The 22,647-nt window shown below is 43.7% G+C and overlaps 1 protein-coding gene across 3 annotated transcripts in view; it reads right to left on the minus strand.

Annotated features, from left to right (window-relative positions):
* Window positions 1–22,647, minus strand: part of LOC124019374 (gamma-aminobutyric acid receptor subunit gamma-2-like) — a 72,104-nt gene that overhangs the window by 8,799 nt on the left and 40,658 nt on the right. For all 3 annotated transcript variants that reach the window (XM_046334690.1, XM_046334688.1, XM_046334689.1), the window contains exons 7-8: window positions 7,140–7,292; window positions 987–1,192 (exon numbers count right to left, since the gene is read on the minus strand). In XM_046334690.1, the coding sequence (XP_046190646.1) occupies window positions 987–1,192; window positions 7,140–7,292 (359 nt within the window). The remainder of the gene's footprint in view (window positions 1–986; window positions 1,193–7,139; window positions 7,293–22,647) is intronic.

Genomic DNA, 22,647 nt, shown 5'->3' on the forward strand with positions numbered 1-22,647 from the left:
ACGGCGTCGTTGTTTTGGGTCACCAGCTGGGATCCGATCCATTGTCTTGGGTGGTAGGCCAAACAGAGGATCCGCTTCGGAAAGACGTATTCCTGGTCGTACTGTTGGTGAGTTGACGTTGCTCTTATATCCAATAGTTCCTCCCGACTGTATGTAATAAAACCTAAGATTACCTGAGGTAACAATGTAAGAAATAACACATAAACAACTAAATACTGCATAGTTTCCTAGGAACGCGAAGCGAGGCGGCCATCTCTGTCGGCGCCGGAAGTAGCACACATCACCCTCACTGAGTGACCCTTATACCCAAAGCCTATGGGAAATTAAAGGATGTTATTTCCTCGATTTCCTCTTTTATTCTTAACTATTCATGAGGATCAAAAGGAGCTCAGTCAAAGGCTTCTGCATCACATCTTGGCAGACCATGTGAAGAACCTCAGTGAGAACAACCTCGGTGAGAACATCCAGATCATTACTCATTCATCCTGCACACATTTATATCCAAAAGCAAATCTTAGTTACAAAGAAGCTGAAACAGCAGCATCCCACAGCCTGTTAAGTACCTTGCTAGCTAACTCAGGTGCTTTCACTTTAGCTACCATGATGTTGTGGGGATTTGAAGCCCCTAAGAAAACGTCTGGTCATGTGACAAAGGTCTAAATTATAACTGCACAGCTGTGGTGTAGATTAAGTACAGGTTCAATCTATCCCGTGCCTCTCACGCAGACTGCAAGGCACTCACAATGACTTCTCCCTTAAGGGAACCTAGTAGTAGTTGGCTATACATTACAGTAATACAGTGAGAGTGATTGGTAAAGCTTTCAGAGGCTGGAAATAAGGTTAGAACTCTGAAAACACTCTAAGCTCAAATGTTAAATTCTTTGAGGAGAAATGTACACATATACTATAAATTCCCTGACAGAAAATCTGACAATTTTGTATTTACCACTTGTGGGCCTACTTTGTTTTGGATATACAACACTCACCGGGTTTTTATTTTTCTTGTCCTTTTTTGTGCTTGGCTTCCTGTTGCTCACAAAGTAGTGCAGTGTTCCATACTCTATCAGAGCGGCGAAAACAAAGATGAAGCACACGGACACAAAGAGGTCCATGGCCGTCACGTAGGAGACCTTAGGCAGCGACTTCCTGGCTATGGTACTCAGCGTAGTCATGGTCAGCACAGTGGTAATGCCTGGCAATGGACAAGAGGGTCAAGATGAGGGTAAAGACGTTAAAGCAGCAAATGGTAACATATATCATTTGTGACCTATTTAAGAAGCTACAATTGAGCAGTTGGCATACAGTTGAAGTCGGAAGTTTACATACACTAAAACAAAAACTAGTTTTTCAACCATCCACAAATTTCCTGTTAACAAACTATAGTTTTGGCAAGTCGGTTAGGATATCTACTTTGTGCATGTATCACAATTACAGTGAGAATTAGTGTTTACAAACACTAAGTTGACTGTGCCTTTAAACAACTTGGGAAATTCCAGAAAATGGCTTTAGAAGCTTATGCTAGGCTAATTGACATCATTTGAGTCATTTGGAGGCGTACCTGTGGATGTATTGCTTGACATTATGGGAAAATCAAAAGAAATCAGCCAAGACCTCAGAAAAAGAATTGTAGACCTCCACAAGTCTGGTTCATCCTTGGGAGCAATTTTCAAATGCCTGAAGGTACCACGTTCATCTGTACAAACAATAGTACGAAAGTATAAACAACATGGGACCACGCAGCTATCATACCGCTAAGGAAGGAGACGCATTCTATCTCCTAGAGATGAACGTACTTTGGTGCAAAAGTGCAAATTAATCCCAGAACAACAGCAAAGGACCTTGTGAAGATGCTGGAGGAAACAGGTACAAATGTATCTATATCCACAGTTAAACAGGTCCTATATCGACATAACCTGAAAGGCTGCTCAGCAAGGAAGAAGCCACTGCACCAAAACCGCCATAAAAAAAGACAGACTATGGTTTGCAACTGCACATGGAGACGAAGATCGTACTTTTTGGAGAAATGTCCTCCGGTCTGATGAAACAAAAATAGAGCTGTTTGGCCATAATGACCATCGTTATGCTTGGAGGAAAAAGGGGGAGGATTGCAAGCTGAAGAACACCATACCAATAGTGAAAGCACGGGGTGGCAGCATCATGTTGTGGGGGTGCTTTGGGGTGCAGGAGGGACTGGTGCACTTCACAAAACAGATGGCACCATGAGGTGAGGATGGCACCATGAGGAGAATTATGTGGATATATTGAAGTAATATCTCAAGACATCAGTCAGGAAGTTAAAGCTTGGTTGCAAATGGGTCTTCCAAATGTAAAATGACTCCAAGCAAAATGGCTTAAGGACAACAAAGTCAAGGTATTGGATTGGCCATCACAAAGCCCTGACCTCAATCCTATAGAAAATGTGTGGACAGAACTGAAAAAGCATGTGCAAGCAAGGAAGCCTACAAACCTGACTCAGTTACACCAGCTCTGTCAGGAGGAATGGGCCAAAATTCACCCAATTTATTGGGGCAAGCTTGTAAAAGGCTACCCAAAATGTTTGACCCAAGTTAAACAATATAAAGGCAATGTTACCAAATACTAATTGAGTGTATGCAAACTTTGACCCACTGGGAATGTGATGAAAGAAATAAAAGCTGAAATAAATCATTCTCTCTACTATTATTCTGACATTTTACATTCTTAAAATAAATCGGTGATCCTAACTGACCTAAGACAGGGAATTTTTACTAGGATTAAACATCAGGAATTGTGAAAAACTGAGTTTAAATGTATTTGGCTAAGGTGTATGTAAACTTCCGACTTCAACTGTGTCACACGTCACAATTTCACAGGAGAGTTATTTTTTAAATTTTTTAAAACTTTTTTTTTAAGTATGTGTTTTTTTGGCAGAAATCAAATTGTTTTGGTCACATACACATGATTATCAGATGTTATCGCCAGTGTAGCGAAATGCTTGTGCTTCTAGTTCTGACAGTGTAGCAATATCTAACATGTAATCTAACAATTCCACAACAACTACTTAATACACACAAATCTAAGTAAAGGAATGGAATATGAATATATACATATATAAATAGCAATGACCGAGCGGCATAGGCAAGATGCAATAGATGGTATAAAAATACAGAGATGAGTAATGCAAGATATGTAAACAGTATTAAAGTGGCATTATTGAAGTGACTAGTGATCCATTATTAAAGTGGCCAATGATTTCAAGTCTGTACGTAGGCAGCAGCCTCTCTGTGTTAGTGATGGCTGTTTAACAGTTTGAATGCCTTGAGATAGGAGTTCACATGTTCAAGAAGGCATTTCTCTATGTGCCTTAATAACAAATGTGTATGCCATTTGTAAATACGAATACAATTGTTAAATTTACAAGCCTAGTTGGTTTAGCCACGGAAAAAGTCAGGAACCTTCCCGCCAGCCATTATTGGATGAGATAACGGGAGGCTTGATATGCCGAGTGATAGGTTTGGATTAGTCTACCATGCAGCTCGCGTCTGTCTAACATGAACTGCTCAGTATGTGTAGATAATCCTTGCTACCGCTGATTTTTTTAAAGATATAATGTTAGCCATGGTGGTGTTACTACTACTCTCAACAAAATTACTGTACTTAATTTAGCAGGCACTATCGTCAAAGATGGGGAAAAGGAGAAAGTTGTGATAGACTACTTTCTGCTCACGGTCAGTGTAAACTGGAGTGACTTACATTTACATTTAAGTCATTTAGTAGACGCTCTTATCCAGAGCGACTTACAAATTGGTGCATTCACCTTATGACATCCAGTGGAACAGCGACTTTACAATAGTGCATCTAAATATTTTAAGGGGGGTGAGAAGGATTACTTTATCCTATCCTAGGTATTCCTTAAAGAGGTGGGGTTTCAGGTGTCTCCGGAAGGTGGTGATTGACTCCGCTGTCCTGGCGTCGTGAGGGAGTTTGTTCCACCATTGGGGAGCCAGAGCAGCGAACAGTTTTGACTGGGCTGAGCGGGAACTGTACTTCCTCAGTGGTAGGGAGGCGAGCAGGCCAGAGGTGGATGAACGCAGTGCCCTTATTTGGGTGTAGGGCCTGATCAGAGCCTGGAGGTACTGAGGTGCCGTTCCCCTCACAGCTCCGTAGGCAAGCACCATGGTCTTGTAGCGGATGCGAGCTTCAACTGGAAGCCAGTGGAGAGAGCGGAGGAGCGGGGTGACGTGAGAGAACTTGGGAAGGTTGAACACTAGACGGGCTGCGGCGTTCTAGATGAGTTGTAGGGGTTTAATGGCACAGGCAGGGAGCCCAGCCAACAGCGAGTTGCAGTAATCCAGACGGGAGATGACAAGTGCCTGGATTAGGACCTGCGCCGCTTCCTGTGTGAGGCAGGGTCGTACTCTGCGGATGTTGTAGAGCATGAACCTACAGGAACGGGCCACCGCCTTGACACAAAGGGCCAAACAAGCTAGCTACAATTTAAACAGAAAAGACACAGGACGTCTTACTTAAAGTGGTTCCAGTCTGCCATAAAGTTTTCAGATATTATAAATTCTTAATTTTGTCAGGCAGTTGTTATTTTGCAAGTTAAATCGTACTGTTCGCTAGCTTGTCTCGCAAGCTAATGTTACGCGTATAATCTGAGTAGTAATTGTATTAGTATCTCAGAAAACCATTTACATTGCTAGTTATAGCTTAATGTTAGCTAACTAACATTGAACCTACTTGATTAGCTTTAGCTACCTGCAGAATCATCCTACAGCATTTCATGCATGGTGGCTAGCTATGACATTCAGTTTGTACTGTAGCTATGGGGTTGGGATTATGGTTTATGTTTAGCTAGCTAACTTCATTATTTAGCTAGCTAGCTGTGACCAACCACCTAATCGAGGTGGTCGGTCACATTTTTAGGGATGTTGGTTACATTTTTAGGGATGTTGGTCACATTTTTAGGGATGTTGGATTCTAGGATTTGGGGATATTGTGCAGTGGAGGCATTAAACAATGTAGGAGATGTAGAAGACTAACATGAAAAGTTGTGAGAGAGTATGCCTTTGTTTATTGAGGATTTAGCTACTATTTCTCTAAACTCTAAATAAACTTTCTGTACAAAAATGTGTTTTCTCATAGGATATTATTAGAATGGAGGAATCTCAGACTGGTTGAACAAAATAAAATATGCATGATATACAGTGGGGATGGTTGAACAAATGTTTGAACAAATGTTTGCACTCTGCAAATGACTAGAGCTTGCTATTTTAAAATGCATTACATACTTCATTCCAAAGTGCTTTATCTGGACACATAATCCATATCATACTTATACCCCAAATAAAAAGGAACCCAATGAAACAATATCATTTAGTATAGTGATCAGAAAAAAATATTCTGGAAAGGGTTAGGGTACTGGATTACACGAAACTAAAGGATTATGAAATGCACTGTCTGTATAATTGCAACCAATTGACACAGTATGACGTGTAGTCTCCCATAACGGATGGCATAGGGACCAGCTGTTTTGGTTCGCATGATCCACAACATATCCATGCTTTCGAATTCAGCCAATATGTTCATACCATGCCTTACCACCAGCCATCTGGTGCATGTAAGAGGCATGATGATGTTGAGGGAGATACTTCATCGGGGGAAACCCTTTAACGAAGCACACAAGAGAGCACAGATATGTGTTTATCGTGTACATCTTCCAACATCCCTGCCTCAAACACACACTCCAGCTCTTCAACAAGCCACTCTAATATATCATGAGGGCTTTAGGCTAATCTGGTTGTTATTTAGCTATTTTTTATTCAAAACGAGAGACATCATCATGCCTCAAGATTAATGTTGTAATATCCATAGGGGTGCCTGGAGTGATTGTGATATTTGGTTGGATGGCACTGAAGGATTAAGAATTATGTCACAGCCATTAATCCTTCCAGCTAGCTAACCAACATTTACCTCCCTGTTATCTTTGGGAAGGAAATTAAGCTATTTGACTCCATTTACATTTTGGCAGGCAACTTATATATATATATATATATATATAAGATATAGACACTGGCAGTACATTTAATAATAAATCAACCTCTCACAGTAATAGGGTATAACATTGTTTCTAAAAAGTCAAAAAGCTCTTCTATGATAAGAAGTGGATGTCCGCGTGTCACGCCCTGGCCGTAGTTATCTTTGTTTTCTTTATTATTTTGGTTAGGTCAGGGTGTGACATGGTGGATTTATGTGTTTTTCCTGGTCTAGGGGTTTTGTATGTTTATGGGGTGTTACCTAGTCTAGGTGTTTATGGAAGTCTATAGTTGCCTAGATTGGTTCTCAATTAGAGGCAGGTGTTTAGCGTTGTCTCTGATTGGGAACCATATTTAGGCAGCCATGTTCTTTGGGTATTTTGTGAGTGATTGTGTTATTGCACCAGATAGGACTGTTTTGGTTTTCACATTTGTTATTTGGTAGTGTTCATGTTTATTGTCCTTATTAAATATGTTGAACACTAACCACGCTGCATTTTGGTCCTCCTCTCCTTCAACGGAAGAAAAATGTTACACCGTGAACTGGATTGATTTACATTCAGCAAAACTTTCAAAGATCCTGGTGTGAGTGCTTGTGGTCAGGGTTGAGAGGCTTGGAGGTGCACAAGCAGCTAACTAAGGAATATGTAACTAAAAGACGACGTTCTCTGAAGATGGCCACCCTTTCGGAGACAGGAGCAGGTTCAATAGCTCACATATTCTCCTCACAAATCCCCCCTTTTGCTTTAAGCAAAGTTTGGCCCCTGCATTTTTACATAGAGGCTGAATCTCCCCTGAGCTTTGCATAAAACATATGCGTACGGCTGGGCTCATAGAATCAAGATGGACTAGTTACTGAAGCAGCTGCCCTCTCTGGGCGCTAAAGGTCGGTCTGGACCACAACAAGTCCTATTTTACGAGAGACCGAGATTAATTAGGTACCACACTGCTAATGAACTCCACTGATAAAGCTGCAAAAACCTATGTTTGTTTTGGGGCTAGGTTGGTTGATTGTGAATCTGATGAGATTAAATACAAGAGAGAGGCAGAATTATCACTCTTTTATTCTCTGTTTATTTATCTTGAATTCGATTGATGAGATTTGTATTGCTTTGTTGTTACCTAAGGATGTTCTAGCAGGTACAGCATCCTTGTTAATCCAAAAGGAGACCCAGGAGAGGACAACGATGAGGGTGCAGGGGATATAGGTCTGAATGGTGAAGTAACCCATCCTCCTGCTCAGGTCGAAGAAGACTGTCAGAACAACGTAGTCTCCTAAAGACGAGAGACGACAAGAGAGAAAGCAGAACATTGAATCACCATATGGAAATTACACTGAACTAAAATATAAACGCAACAAGTGTTGGTCCCATGTTTCAAGAACTGAAATATAACGTCCCAGACATTTTCCATACAGACAAAAAGCTTCTTTCTCTCAAATGGTATGCACAAATGTGTTTTCATCCCTGTTGGTGAGCATTTGTCCTTTGCCAATGTGTATGGGGGATGGGGGATGGGGGGGGGGGGGGGTATGTGCTGCTGAGGAGTATTTATGTCTGTAATAAAGCCTGGCTCCCCATTGGGTTGTCCTGGCTGCCAAGTGGTTGGGCCTATGCCTTCCCAGGCCCACCCATGGCTGCACCTCTACCCAGTCATGTGACATTCATAGATTAGGGCCTAATGAATTAACTTCAATTGACTGATTTCCCTATATGAACTGTAGCTCAGTGAAGTCTTAGAAATTATTACATTTGCATGTATTATTTTGTTCAGTAAAGATAATATGCAGGAAGGCAATGCAGTCAATACAACTTGAATCACCATAGAGAAATACATAAATGCCATACAGTCAACACATAAACAGTAGTAGGTAGGTAAATATGTGGGATTTTAGTATTGCGTATACTGGAAATCTGATTTGCACATAACATCACAACATCCATCCTGAAGACTACATCTCCCCTTATCACAGGGTATCCCTGCCTCCTACACCTTCCGGGATCTGCTCAATTCTGTCTGCTATACGGAGTTACAAAGTTCGCGAGAGTGCCAAGCAGCTCACCCTGCATGTGTAGGTTTACAGAGAGCTCACCGTATGTTGTACACTAATTGATTAACAACCACGATGTAAGCTGTGTCAGAAACACCCCTGTCCCCTACTATAGTTTTGTGCTCGTAAGCCTGTGAGGCATCGAGCATACTCTCCTAGCCCCTTTTCTGCACGGCGAGTGGGGCAGCGCTGCTTCTCGGATGGAATGAGAACAGCTGGCTTTATTAATAAAGCACCAAGCAATTTGGCAACCTGGTAATTTATCTAACGAGTTTTAAAAAAAGAAAAAAAGAAACACACGTTGTCTGCCATTTCTGCAAAACACCAACATCTGTGTGTGCACACATCAGGACTTTGTGATCAATCCCAGGTTACACCTTTCCTCACCTCCACACTGATGGCATCATTAGATAGCCGAGTACAGCGGTAGAGAGGGAGAACGAGCACCATTACCGCTCATATCTCCATGCTATTTTCTGCCGATGAGGCAGTTGGTAGGAGGAGAGAGAGACATGAAGGATGATCTGAGGGGTCTGTGGGTCCACTATTTGTTTTTTATTAACATTACATAAGTTAAGGCCTGGAAGTTGCACAGAGAGCCCCTGGCAGCTGAGAAACTGCCAGTTAATACATTTATTGAGCTTGGTCAGCAGTGGACTAGCCACATTGCATTACCCTCCACTATTTATAATGATGGGCTTCGCCAACGGACTCAAATACTACCTTTAGTGCAAGACACCCCCACTGCACAACAGTACAGAACATCGCTGGCAGTGTTTCCTACAGTCATTACAGAGAACAGTGCTCTCCTGATAGAGACTTGAGGTGAGGATATCGACAACCTCCTCCATTAGGGATCAAGGCTAATGTATCAGTAGCAATTCAAAAATGCCTTCCTGTTGTCATGTAACAGTCAGCTTTCTTGTTTATCACCTTGTTAATTTGTGTAGCTCAGAACCCCATTATCTCTCACCACGGCAAACATTATTATTCCTTCAATGGACAACACAAGAGTGGAGCTAGCAAATGAATGAGAGGTAAAATGGAGATACGAATGCTAGATATACGGTTGAAGTCGTGAAAACCTTCCTTTCAAACACTCCACAAATTTCTTGTTAACAAACTATAGTTTTGGCAAGTCGGTTAGGACATCGACTTTGTACGTGACACAAGTAATTTCTCCAACAATTGTTTACGGACTGATTATTTCACTTCTAATTCACTCTATTACAATTCCAGTGGGTCAGAAGTTTACATACACTAAGTTGACTGTGCCTTTAAACAGCTTGGAAAATTCCAGAATATGATGACATGGTAGAAGCTTCTGATAGGCTAATTGAGCGAGTGGTCGCATCGGCACTTCGCTCCCGCAGGTAGTATAACTTTTTCATTACATTTCATTACATTTCATTATACATTATATTTCATTATAGCACAACGGTTTGATTTGTCTAATCTTAGCAATTTCTTCTCAGCTAGCTACATAGCCGTCTTTGTATCAAAGATAATTGCGTAATTATCGTATTTCGCCGTCCTAACGTAGTCTTCACTAGCCAGCCAGCTAGCTAACGTCCACTGATTAGCTGCACTGGAGAAACTATTACACTCAACTGAACGACTTGATTAGTGTAGTGTTAGCTAGCTACATAGCTGTCTTTGCTGTCTTCGTATCTTCGTTCCAAGATAATTGTGTTGTTTAGGTTTAGAGTGTGTAGTCTTAGAGTGATTATTACATTTACATTTAAGTCATTTAGCAGACGCTCTTATCCAGAGTGACTTACAAATTGGTGCATTCACCTTATGACATCCAGTGGAACAGCCACTTTACAATAGTGCATCTAAATATTTTAAGGGGGGGGGGGGTGAGAAGGATTAATTTATCCTATCCTAGGTATTCCTTAAAGAGGTGGGGTTTCAGGTGTCTCCGGAAGGTGGTGATCGACTCCGCTGTCCTGGCGTCGTGAGGGAGTTTGTTCCACCATTGGGGAGCCAGAGCAGCGAACAGTTTTGACTGGGCTGAGCGGGAACTGTACTTCCTCAGTGGTAGGGAGGCGAGCAGGCCAGAGGTGGATGAACGCAGTGCCCTTATTTGGGTGTAGGGCCTGATCAGAGCCTGGAGGTACTGAGGTGCCGTTCCCCTCACAGCTCCGTAGGCAAGCACCATGGTCTTGTAGCGGATGCGAGCTTCAACTGGAAGCCAGTGGAGAGAGTATCTTAATTTACCGAGGTTAGCTAGCCAACTATTTGTCGTCCTTAACGTAGGAGACTCTGCTAGCTGAATAGAACTCAACAACCCGGTCGCATTCACAGGTAGTATCACATTTTAATTTCATTTCATTACAGTACAACGGTTTGATTTGTTTGATCGCAGCTAGCTACATAGCTAGCTACATAGCCGTCTTTGTATCAAAGATAATTGTGTAGTCTAGAGCGATTTTCTAGGTTAGCTAGCCAGCTATTGTCGTTCTTTTAACGCAACGTAACGTAAACAACACTACTAGCTAGCCAGCTAGCCCCCGAATAGCAGCACTGCAGAAACTATTACACTCAACGGAACGACTTGATTAGTGTAGTGTCAACAACGCACCCACTGCCAGCTAGCCTACTTCAGCAGTACTGTATCATTTTAATCATTTTAGTCAATAAGATTCTTGCTACGTAGCTTAACTTTCTGAACATTCGAGACGTGTAGTCCACTTGTCATTCCAATCTCCTTTGCATTAGCGTAGCCTCTTCTGTAGCCTGTCAACTATGTGTCTGTTTATCCCTGTTCTCTCCTCTCTGCACAGACCATACAAACGCTCCACACCGCGTGGCCGCGGCCACCCTAATCTGGTGGTCCCAGAGCGCACGACCCACGTGGAGTTCCAGGTCTCCGGTAGCCTCTGGAACTGCCGATCTGCGGTCAACAAGGCAGAGTTCATCTCAGCCTATGCCTCCCTCCAGTCCCTCGACTTCTTGGCACTAACGGAAACATGGATCACCACAGACAACACTGCTACTCCTACTGCTCTCTCTTCGTCCGCCCACGTGTTCTCGCACATCCCGAGAGATTCTGGTCAGCGGGGTGGTGGCACCGGGATCCTCATCTCTCCCAAGTGGTCATTCTCTCTTTCTCCCCTTACCCATCTGTCTATCGCCTCCTTTGAATTCCATGCTGTCACAGTTACCAGCCCTTTCAAGCTTAACATCCTTATCATTTATCGCCCTCCAGGTTCCCTCGGAGAGTTCATCAATGAGCTTGATGCCTTGATAAGCTCCTTTCCTGAGGACGGCTCACCTCTCACAGTTCTGGGCGACTTTAACCTCCCCACGTCTACCTTTGACTCATTCCTCTCTGCCTCCTTCTTTCCACTCCTCTCCTCTTTTGACCTCACCCTCTCACCTTCCCCCCCTACTCACAAGGCAGGCAATACGCTCGACCTCATCTTTACTAGATGCTGTTCTTCCACTAACCTCATTGCAACTCATTGCAACTCCCCTCCGACCACTACCTTGTATCCTTTTCCCTCTCGCTCTCATCCAACACCTCCCACACTGCCCCTACTCGGATGGTATCGCGCCGTCCCAACCTTCGCTCTCTCTCCCCCGCTACTCTCTCCTCTTCCATCCTATCATCTCTTCCCTCCGCTCAAACCTTCTCCAACCTATCTCATGATTCTGCCTCCTCAACCCTCCTCTCCTCCCTCTCTGCATCCCTTGACTCTCTATGTCCCCTATCCTCCAGGCCGACTCGGTCCTCCCCTCCCGCTCCGTGGCTCGATGACTCATTGCGAGCTCACAGAACAGGGCTCCGGGCAGCCGAGCGGAAATGGAGGAAAACTCGCCTCCCTGCGGACCTGGCATCCTTTCACTCCCTCCTCTCTACATTTTCCTCCTCTGTCTCTGCTGCTAAAGCCACTTTCTACCACGCTAAATTCCAAGCATTTGCCTCTAACCCTAGGAAGCTCTTTGCCACCTTCTCCTCCCTCCTGAATCCCCCCCCCCCCCTCCTCCCTCTCTGCAGACGACTTCGTCAACCATTTTGAAAAGAAGGTTGACGACATCCGATCCTCGTTTGCTAAGTCAAACGACACCGCTGGTTCTGCTCACACTGCCCTACCCTGTGCTCTGACCTCTTTCTCCCCTCTCTCTCCAGATGAAATCTCGCATCTTGTGACGGCCGGCCGCCCAACAACCTGCCCGCTTGACCCTATCCCCTCCTCTCTTCTCCAGACCATTTCCGGAGACCTTCTTCCTTACCTCACCTCGCTCATCAACTCATCCCTGACCGCTGGCTACGTCCCTTCCGTCTTCAAGAGAGCGAGAGTTGCACCCCTTCTGAAAAAACCTACACTCGATCCCTCCGATGTCAACAATTACAGACCAGTATCCCTTCTTTCTTTTCTCTCCAAAACTCTTGAACGTGCCGTCCTTGGCCAGCTCTCCCACTATCTCTCTCTGAATGACCTTCTTGATCCAAATCAGTCAGGTTTCAAGACTAGTCATTCAACTGAGACTGCTCTCCTCTGTATCACGGAGGCGCTCCGCACTGCTAAAGCTAACTCTCTCTCCTCTGCTCTCATCCTTCTAGATCTATCGGCTGCCTTCGATACTGTGAACCATCAGATCCTCCTCTCCACCCTCTCCGAGTTGGGCATCTCCGGCGCGGCCCACGCTTGGATTGCGTCCTACCTGACAGGTCGCTCCTACCAGGTGGCGTGGCGAGAATCTGTCTCCTCATCACGCGCTCTCACCACTGGTGTCCCCCAGGGCTCTGTTCTAGGCCCTCTCCTATTCTCGCTATACACCAAGTCACTTGGCTCTGTCATAACCTCACATGGTCTCTCCTATCATTGCTATGCAGACGACACACAACTAATCTTCTCCTTTCCCCCTTCTGATGACCAGGTGGCAAATCGCATCTCTGCATGTCTGGCAGACATATCAGTGTGGATGACGGATCACCACCTCAAGCTGAACCTCGGCAAGACGGAGCTGCTCTTCCTCCCGGGGAAGGACTGCCCGTTCCATGATCTCGCCATCACGGTTGACAACTCCATTGTGTCCTCCTCCCAGAGCGCTAAGAACCTTGGCGTGATCCTGGACAACACCCTGTCGTTCTCAACCAACATCAAGGCGGTGGCCCGTTCCTGTAGGTTCATGCTCTACAACATCCGCAGAGTACGACCCTGCCTCACACAGGAAGCGGCGCAGGTCCTAATCCAGGCACTTGTCATCTCCCGTCTGGATTACTGCAACTCGCTGTTGGCTGGGCTCCCTGCCTGTGCCATTAAACCCTTCAACTCATCCAGAACGCCGCAGCCCGTCTGGTGTTCAACCTTCCCAAGTTCTCTCACGTCACCCCGCTCCTCCGTTCTCTCCACTGGCTTCCAGTTGAAGCTCGCATCCGCTACAAGACCATGGTGCTTGCCTACGGAGCTGTGAGGGGAACGGCACCTCAGTACCTCCAGGCTCTGATCAGGCCCTACACCCAAACAAGGGCACTGCGTTCATCCACCTCTGGCCTGCTCGCCTCCCTACCACTGAGGAAGTACAGCTCCCGCTCAGCCCAGTCAAAACTGTTCGCTGCTCTGGCCCCCAATGGTGGAACAAACTCCCTCACGACGCCAGGACAGCGGAGTCAATCACCACCTTTCCGGAGACACCTGAAACCCCACCTCTTTAAGGAATACCTAGGATAGGATAAGTATTCCCTCTCACCCCCCCCCTTTAAGATTTAGATGCACTATTGTAAAGTGACTGTTCCACTGGATGTCATAAGGTGAATGCACCAATTTGTAAGTCGCTCTGGATAAGAGCGTCTGCTAAATGACTTAAATGTAAATGTAAATGTAAATTTGAGTTAATTGGAGGTGTACCTGTGGATGTATTTCAAGGCCTACCTTCAAACACAGTGCCTCTTTGCTTGGCAATATGGGAAAATCAAAAGAAATAAGCCAAGACCTCCGAAAAATAATTGTAGACCTCCACAAGTCTGGTTCATCCTTGGGAGCAATTTCCAAATTCCTGAAGGTACCAGATTCATCTGTACAAACAATAGTACGAAAGTATAAACACCATGGGACCACGCAGCTGTCATACTGCTCAGGAAGGAGACGCGTTCTGTCTCCTAGAGATGAAGGTACTTTGGTGCGAAAAGTGCATATCAATCCCAGAACAACAGCAAAGGACCTTGTGAAGATGCTGGAGGGAACAGGTACAAAAGTATCTATATCCACAGTAAAACGAGTCCTATATCGACATAACCTGAAAGGCCTCTCAGCAAGGAAGAAGCCACTGCACAAAAACCACCATAAAAAAAGCCAGACTATGGTTTGCAACTGCACATGGGGACAAAGATTGTACATTTTTGAGAAATGTTCTCTGGTCTGATGAAACAAAAATATAACTGTTTGGCCATAATGACCATCGTTATGTTTGGAGGAAAAGGGGGAGGCTTGCAAGCTGAAGAACACCATCCCAACCGTAAAGCACGGGGTGGCAGCATCATTTTTTGGGGCTGCTTTACTGCAGGAGGGACTAGTGCAAAAGATAGATGATATCATGAGGAGGAAAATTATGTGGATATATTGAAGCAACATCTCAAGACATCAGTCAGGAAGTTAAAGCTTGGTTGCAAATGGCTCTTCCAAATTGACAATGACCCCAAGCAAACTTCCAACGCTGTGGCAAAATGGCTTAAGGACAACAAAGTCAAGGTATTGGAGTGGCCGTCTGCAGAACTCAACCGCAGAACTGAAAAAGTGTGTGCGAGCAAGGAGGCCTACAAACCTGACTCAGTTACACCAGCTCTGTCAGGAGGAATGGGCCAAAATCCACCCATTTTATTGTCGGAAGCTTGTGGAAGGCTACCCAAAACGTTTGACCCAAGTTAAACAATTTAAATGCAATGCTACCAAATATTAATTGAGTGTATGTAAACTTCTGACCCACTGGGAATGTGATGAAAGAAATTAAAGCTGAAATAAATAATTCTCTCTACTATTATTCTGAAATGTCACATTATAAAAATAAAGTGGTGATCCTAACTGACCTAAGACAGGGAATTTTTACTAGGATTAAATGTCAGGAATTGTGAAAAACTGAGTTTAAATGTATTTGGCAGAGGTGTGTGTAAACTTCCGACTTCAACTGTATCTGGTTAATCCCATTTATGCATTGCATGAGTGCAGTAGACATTGTGATGAACAAAGTACATAGGGTGTAACGTTTGATACACACACCACTGATCAACACAACCCAATCATGTTTTGATGGGGCTGCGCACGGCAGCAGTGACACATCACACATTATCATGGCCCACGGGCTCACCATTCCTGGCTCTCCTCTTTTCTTTTTTCTGTGTTTCAGTAAAAGCTCTAAAAATAGCCCTCCCAAATTATTTAGTGAAATGTAATATTGTGTCCTTGGCATGTGCTGCATAGGTCTCCCTCTCTCTCTCTCTCTCCCTCCACAGAATCTACAAAGCTTCTGTGAGGGAAGTTGCAGGCTCATCCCAATGCATTTCTCAGTGCACTCCAGGACATCAAAGGGCCCTGTCTGCTTCTCCCTAATGACAGCCTAGCGTGTGCACACGAATGTCTGCACGAACACACACGCACCCACACGCACGCGCACACACACACACACCTCAAAGCTCCTCTCTTTCTGTCAGAAGATCTGATCTGTCAGCACACAGGATAATGGAACAAATGGCGTAGGTGTAGAAATGCCTGTCCTCCTTTAATCTTCACACCGTGGGAATGCATGAAGCAACGCTTCCTTCTCACAGGCAGGCAACTCTTCTGGTGGGATTATACCTAATATATTTATAATATTTCTTTTACTTCTCTTTGACGCAAGAAAATACAAGGCCCTTATCCAGGAACATTAAAGATGGTTGGAAATCGGCTCAATGGTTTTGGTTGGATGATGCCAATGAAGATGAAGCCTCTTCCATGTGCAGGTTGAGATACAGTAGATCTTGGATTCATTTAGCCTATGTGGGTTAAAATATTTCTCCCTCGTCTAGTGGTTAGCCTAACTGGTGGGCTATTGGTTGGAGATGCTCTGTTTTGTTCTATTCAAATAGACCTCTTCCTCTTCTATGAAACAGAAACATTTCGAAAAAATTATAATGCTGTGAAAAATCCACCATATTGCCTAAACAATGACTCAAAATCGAACTCATTGTTTATATTGAGATATTGCTTTCTGTGTTTGTATTAGTATAGCGGCACATTTTCCTGATGCAGGCAATTTAGTAAGAAACCTCACAGATGTAATCGTCTCCTGTAAAGATTTATGGAATGCAATAATGTTTTGGCAAGGAAGATCATTCAGGGCACACTGTTAAAACCTCTGGGACTGCTAGATAGAATTAAACACACAACACAGGCCTCGCTCTGCTCGTACTCCTACCATCCGAGATCCCACTGCAACAAGATTACTGTGGTAAAAAAGCAGTTAAATTTCCTATTGTAGATGGAAAGAAATATTGTCTTTGGATGGGCGGAGGAAATGCTGAAACATCAGTCCCTGGAATGTTGCTGGCTGCATATTGCCGGGGCGACTGCTTTCAGGAGATGGGATATGGTAATCCCAGCTTGGGTTGCTGACTAGTAGAAAAGCTGCTGCCACAGGAGAATCTCCCTCACCCCCTATAAATTGGCATGATGGAGACAGGCAGGCTTGGACCTGCGGCACATGTTGGCCGTCCCACGGTCAGAGGCATCTGGTGACAGGATGGCATGATGTCTTGCTAGGGCCTCAGCCTCGCTGTCAAGGGTCGGCTATGAGAGGAGACGGTATGCATAACCACAGTGCACAGTCTATGAGAAAAGATGGTAAGCATGACTGTGGGCTCAGCCACACTATAAGAGGGGATGTTGAGCAGCTCAATACACTGGGGAGTGGGGACACAGCCGTTACAGTGTCTGTCTAGGGTCTTTATTAATGCCTATGTGCGGAGGATTATACAGCATGTCTTAGTCAGGGAATAGTGTGCCCGCTGTTCAAAGAGATTACCACCATGGTCTCAGGTCCAGGATCGGACGACCACATCTGGGGTTTACGTAACCACCCAGATCTGAATTTTAACTCCCAGTCCAGTCAGTCCCCACTGCCCATATCTAATACATTTATTTCCTTTTCTTCCTCCGCTTGCTACCCATTTGAACTGGTTTAGGGGAGACTTTTCCCCTTCACAGAACAATCAGAGCGCTGATGAGCAAACTCTAATCCCAGATGTGCTAAGAAAAATAAGATCATCTGCAATTCAAAAAGACAAGATCTAATTAGTGAAGGCAAGCCATTGCGGTGGTTGGCGGTACACCTGGAGCATCGCCAGTAAGGAGATGCACCCTTATAGTTTAGAGGTATGCAGCACACAGTGCAATTAGGGCAGGCTTTCCAAACCCAAAACAGAAGGCATGGGGTCTGTTCAATCAGACTCATACTGTACTGCACATGCTGTCATTTTCTAGTTGTCATAGCAATATTTTCTCTACGCACGGATCCATCCTCACAAAGTAATACATTTAGAGGGCTTTTTCGAGGAGCTCCTACAAGCTGAGAATATTTCACATTTCATTTGGACATGGGAAAGGTGCAAAATAGCTTACACGACAGCTCAGCTGTAGTCGTGGAATTATATCGCAGAGATTCACATTGAATGTTCCTGGTACCACTATCTTAGAGAAAGGTCATCCTCTCATTGCCTGCAGTCTAAGTGATCTGACATCTAATGTATAGTCTCGGAAATGTGAGGAAGAGATGACATACTATATCACAGTAGTACGGAGCACACTTTCTTTAGTAGTAAACTTTTTTTTTTAAATGATGTCATAAACGAATCAGCCATTAGTGAGACCAGCAAGTCTCCTCTTGCCTCATCATTTCCTTGTTTATTAGCTTGGAGAGCTATGAGGGCTATGTCGTGTCCATAGGGGGCACTAAGGCACGTGACCCCCTCAGATTTGTCCCTGTTCTACATACATTTTGTTTTGTTTTAAGCCCATGATTTATCATAATCCATTCTCCCGAGTAAGTAGTTCACGGAAACAAAGATACCGGACGCTAGATGCTCGAGTGTCTGCAGTATCGTCAGTGGAGGAGGAGAGAGAGAGTATAGAGTGAGACTCACAGCGTTGGATTTGATCAAGCTATGGAGCCTATTGATTCCGTGATGAATAAATAAAACAAACTGGTTTTTGTTTTTTCTCTGTAATACTAGCCACCGAGCAATTTTATTTGATGGAAATTCATACAGAGATTGAAAGGCATTTAGATTGTTCTTTTCAAAACTGAAATTACAATAAATATGTACATAATTATTGACTAAAATTAATGTAATTATTCGGTTATGATACTATATACCAGTGTGGTAATTCTACTAAACTTCTAATGATTAGAAGTTCTTAAAGAATCAACGTGCAACATGAATAAAAATTACAATTAAAAAGGTAAAGAGATATGCTTAGACAAACTTTGAGGAAAAAGAGACATGATGATTATGGTTCTAGATTGCAAGAAAAAAGCTGTTTCAGGTCTTTGAAAAATGCTCAACCCCCCCCCACCCCTCCATCCTCACATACTTCCTGCCCCTCTAAAACAGTGGGTGCATGATGTCCCTGCTAGAGCAGTGCTTCTACACCTGCATTGCTTACTCTTTGGGGTTTTAGGCTGGGTTTCTGTACAGCACTTTGAGATATCAGCTGATGTACGAAGGGCTATATAAATACATTTGATTTGATTTAGAGCAAAAAGGGGAGCCCTGGACTCCTCTCCTCGGGAATATGATGGCAATTTACCAAGCTCTCATAGACTTTGTTTGCCTGGATAAATTGATAATTATCTCTACAACTCTCCTCTCCTCCTACCTTGACTGCACTGCTTCTTGCAGCTTAAAACTCAATGTACTGAGGATACTGGTACCGAGCTGGCTGCTGTGCTGTCTCAACAGTGTAGGGTTAGGAGTGGAGAGAGGACATTTAAGTAGCAACGATCATAAAAATGTATAAATGGTCAAAAATATAGGTCTGATAAATGTAACAGCTGCATAATGGAGTAAGATACTCAACTATTTTTTTATTTTAAAAATCCATGAAATATTGACAGTATTATAGTACATGAACTATTGAATAACGAGACACAGAAAATGAATGGATTCCAGACATTTTGGTGGGACTTCATGTATTCAATTGAATGTCAAATATATATATTTTTCTTCTTTGAAATTATATACAGTGGGGCAAAAAAGTATTTAGTCAGCCACCAATTGTGCAAGTTCTCCCACTTAAAAAGATGAGAGAGGCCTGTAATTTTCATCATAGGTATGGATACTTCAACTATGACAGACAAAATGAGAAAAAAAATCCAGAAAATGACATTGTAGTATTTTTTATGAATTTATTTGCAAATTGTGGTGGAAAATAAGTATTTGGTCAATAACAAAAGTGTATCTCAATACTTTGTTATATACCCTTTGTTTGCAATGACAGAGGTCAAACATTTTCTGTAAGTCTTCATAAGATTTTCACACACTGTTGCTGGTATTTTGGCCCATTCCTCCATGCAGATCTCCTCTAGAGCAGTGATGTTTTGGGCTGTTGCTGGGCAACACGGACTTTGAACTCCCTCCAAAGATTTTCTATGGGGTTGAGATCTGGAGACTGGCTAGGCCACACCAGGACCTTGAAATGCTTCTTACGAAGCCACTCCTTCGTTGCCCGGGCGGTGTGTTTGGGATCATTGTCATGCTGAAAGACCCAGCCACGTTTCATCTTCAATGCCCTTGCTGATGGAAGGAGGTGTTCACTCAAAATCTCACGATACATGGCCCCATTCATTCTTTCCTTTACACGGATCAGTCGTCCTGATCCCTTTGCAGAAAAACAGCCCCAAAGCCTGATCTTTCCACCCCCATGCTTCACAGTAGGTATGGTGTTCTTTGGATGCAACTCAGTATTCTTTTTCCTCCAAACACGACGAGTTGAGTTTTTACCAAAAAAGTTATATTTTGGTTTCATCTGACCATATGACATTCTCCCAATCTTCTTCTGGATCATCCAAATGCTCTCTAGCAAAGCAAACTTCAGACGGGCCTGGACATGTACTGGCTTAATCAGGGGGACACGTCTGGCACTGCAGAATTTGAGTCCCTGGCGGCGTAGTGTGTTACCGATGGTAGACTTTGTTACTTTGGTCCCAGCTCTCTGCAGGTAATTCACTTGGTTCCCCCGTGTGGTTCTGGGATTTTTGCTCACCGTTCCTGTGATCATTTTGACTCCACAGGGTGAGATCTTGCGTGGAGCCCCAGATCGAGGGAGATTATCAGTGGTCTTGTATGTCTTCCATTTCCTAATAATCCCACAGTTCTTCAAACCAAGCTGCTTACCTACTGCAGATTCAGTCTTCCCAGCCTGGTGCAGGTCTACAATTTTGTTTCTGGTGTCCTTTGACAGCTCTTTGGTCTTGGCCATAGTGGAGTTTGGAGTGTGACTGTTTGAGGTTGTGGACAGGTGTATTTTATACTGATAACAAGTTCAAACAGGTGCCATACCCTTACCACCTGGGGGCGACCCGTCAGGAAGTCCAGGATCCAGTAGCAAAGGGAGGTGTTTAGTCCCATGGTCCTTAGCTTAGTGATCAGCTTTGTGGGCACTATGGTGTTGAACCCCGAGTCGCTGGTGTGAAAACACCTTATGCATGGAACCAATAGGGTTAACCCACTTGGTGGAAATTGCAACATGGCTCATATAGCAAGGATCGCTAACCTGCCCCCTTCGAAAGGGAAAGCAAGTCCACTTGCTTTGACTACTGAGCCCTCTTACATGTCTGGCCATGCATTCCGATGCCTCATGACCGCGATCCCACTTCTGACACCAGTGTAGCGAACGACGGGGCAGGGATGTGATCCCGGGTCACTGGCTTGACGGGCAAACATTCCTATGCATCACACCAATAGGGTTAACCCACTTGGTGGGAATTGCAACGTGGCCCATATAGTGAGGACTGCTACAATATATACAGGTAACTGCCAAAATATAGGAAACACCAACATGAATTGTCTTAATAGGGCATTGGGCCACCACGAACTGCCAGAGCCGCCAGAATGCGCCTTATCAATGCGCCCTGGCATAGATTCTACAAGTGTCTGGAACTCTATTGGACGGATGCGACACCATTCTTCCACAAGGAATTCTGTAATTTGAGATTTTGTTGATGGTGCTGTCTCAGACGCTGCTCCAGAATCTTCAATAAGTGTTCAATTGGGTTGAGATCTGGTCACTGACACACACACACACACACACACACACACACACACACACACACACACACACACACACACACACACACACACACACACACACACACACACACACACACACACACACACACACACACACACACACACATGGAAAGAGATAGAAAGAGAAGTCCATTGAAAAAAAGACAACTCTTAAATTTCAAAATCTAGAGATAACTTGTTAATCTAACTGTGAGTTTTCATGTCATTTCGATATTTAGATATATTAGATGTTTGACAGAGTGAAAAACTTGGCAGACATTCCCATTCATATGAGCGTAGCCAAGCTAGCTAGCTCAGTAAACGCAAACAAAATGGTGTTTTAGCTCTTACATCGTTTTATTTTACAAATGATGGCTCATTTTATGTGTATTTACATGTGTATATATGAACCACGCTAAATATATCTATTTTAGAAGGTTACTTTTCATGAAATGTTTATCTAACGGTGCACTGCTAAGGTTAGCTAGCTACCATTTCGCCCTAGGTTATGTTGTTGTTAGCTGTCCATGGGTTTTTGATACATTTAATACACAGGTGTCTTTTACAATTTGTTTGTACAATTATCACTGTATAAATAAAGTTAATTAGATGTACTGTTGTTGCCTATACAATGCATGGGTGTATATATAGCTAGCAGGTGGTATTGTACACCACCATCTTTAGTGATTAACAAACACTAGCTAGCTAGCTAAATTAATAGTTGAGAGCTAAAGTAGCTATATGTCATGAAGTCATTCAGAAAATCACTTTTATTTGTATTTAAGAATGCGTGCATGTGTTTGCTATTGTTATCTAGTCTAGTCACAACTTGCAGACTTGTTTGCGTGTTGCTGTGCGTTTTGTTGCCAACCTATTTTGCTACCTGACAACTTTACGGTTATTACTTTTTAATTACCGTTTATATTTTAGTTTTTTCCCTCATCTTTTTCACTCCGGACGCTTTATCTGGACACGGTTAGTCAGGACCTCCAACAGCCGAAGCTATGTAGTAACATTAACATGATGCCTTCTAATTGCAGTCGCTGTACTCATAATATACAGGAGAACGATCGCCTTACGGCGAGGATAGCTGTGCTGCAAGCCCAGCTTCAGACGCAATCGTTAGGCAAGGGTAATTTCAGTGTAGGAAAGGATGAAACAGCGTCTGTGCCACCAGTAAGTACAGATAGTAGTATAAATCCCCTCTCACAGTCCCCGCAGCCGGACAACTTTCTCACGGTTTCTGGAAGGAAATGCTGTAGGAATGCTCAACCGGTGTCGCTCATTCAGCCGACAGAAACTTTCAA

The sequence above is a fragment of the Oncorhynchus gorbuscha genome, unplaced genomic scaffold (assembly GCF_021184085.1).
Source record: "Oncorhynchus gorbuscha isolate QuinsamMale2020 ecotype Even-year unplaced genomic scaffold, OgorEven_v1.0 Un_scaffold_825, whole genome shotgun sequence".
NCBI classification, from domain to species: domain Eukaryota; kingdom Metazoa; phylum Chordata; class Actinopteri; order Salmoniformes; family Salmonidae; genus Oncorhynchus; species Oncorhynchus gorbuscha.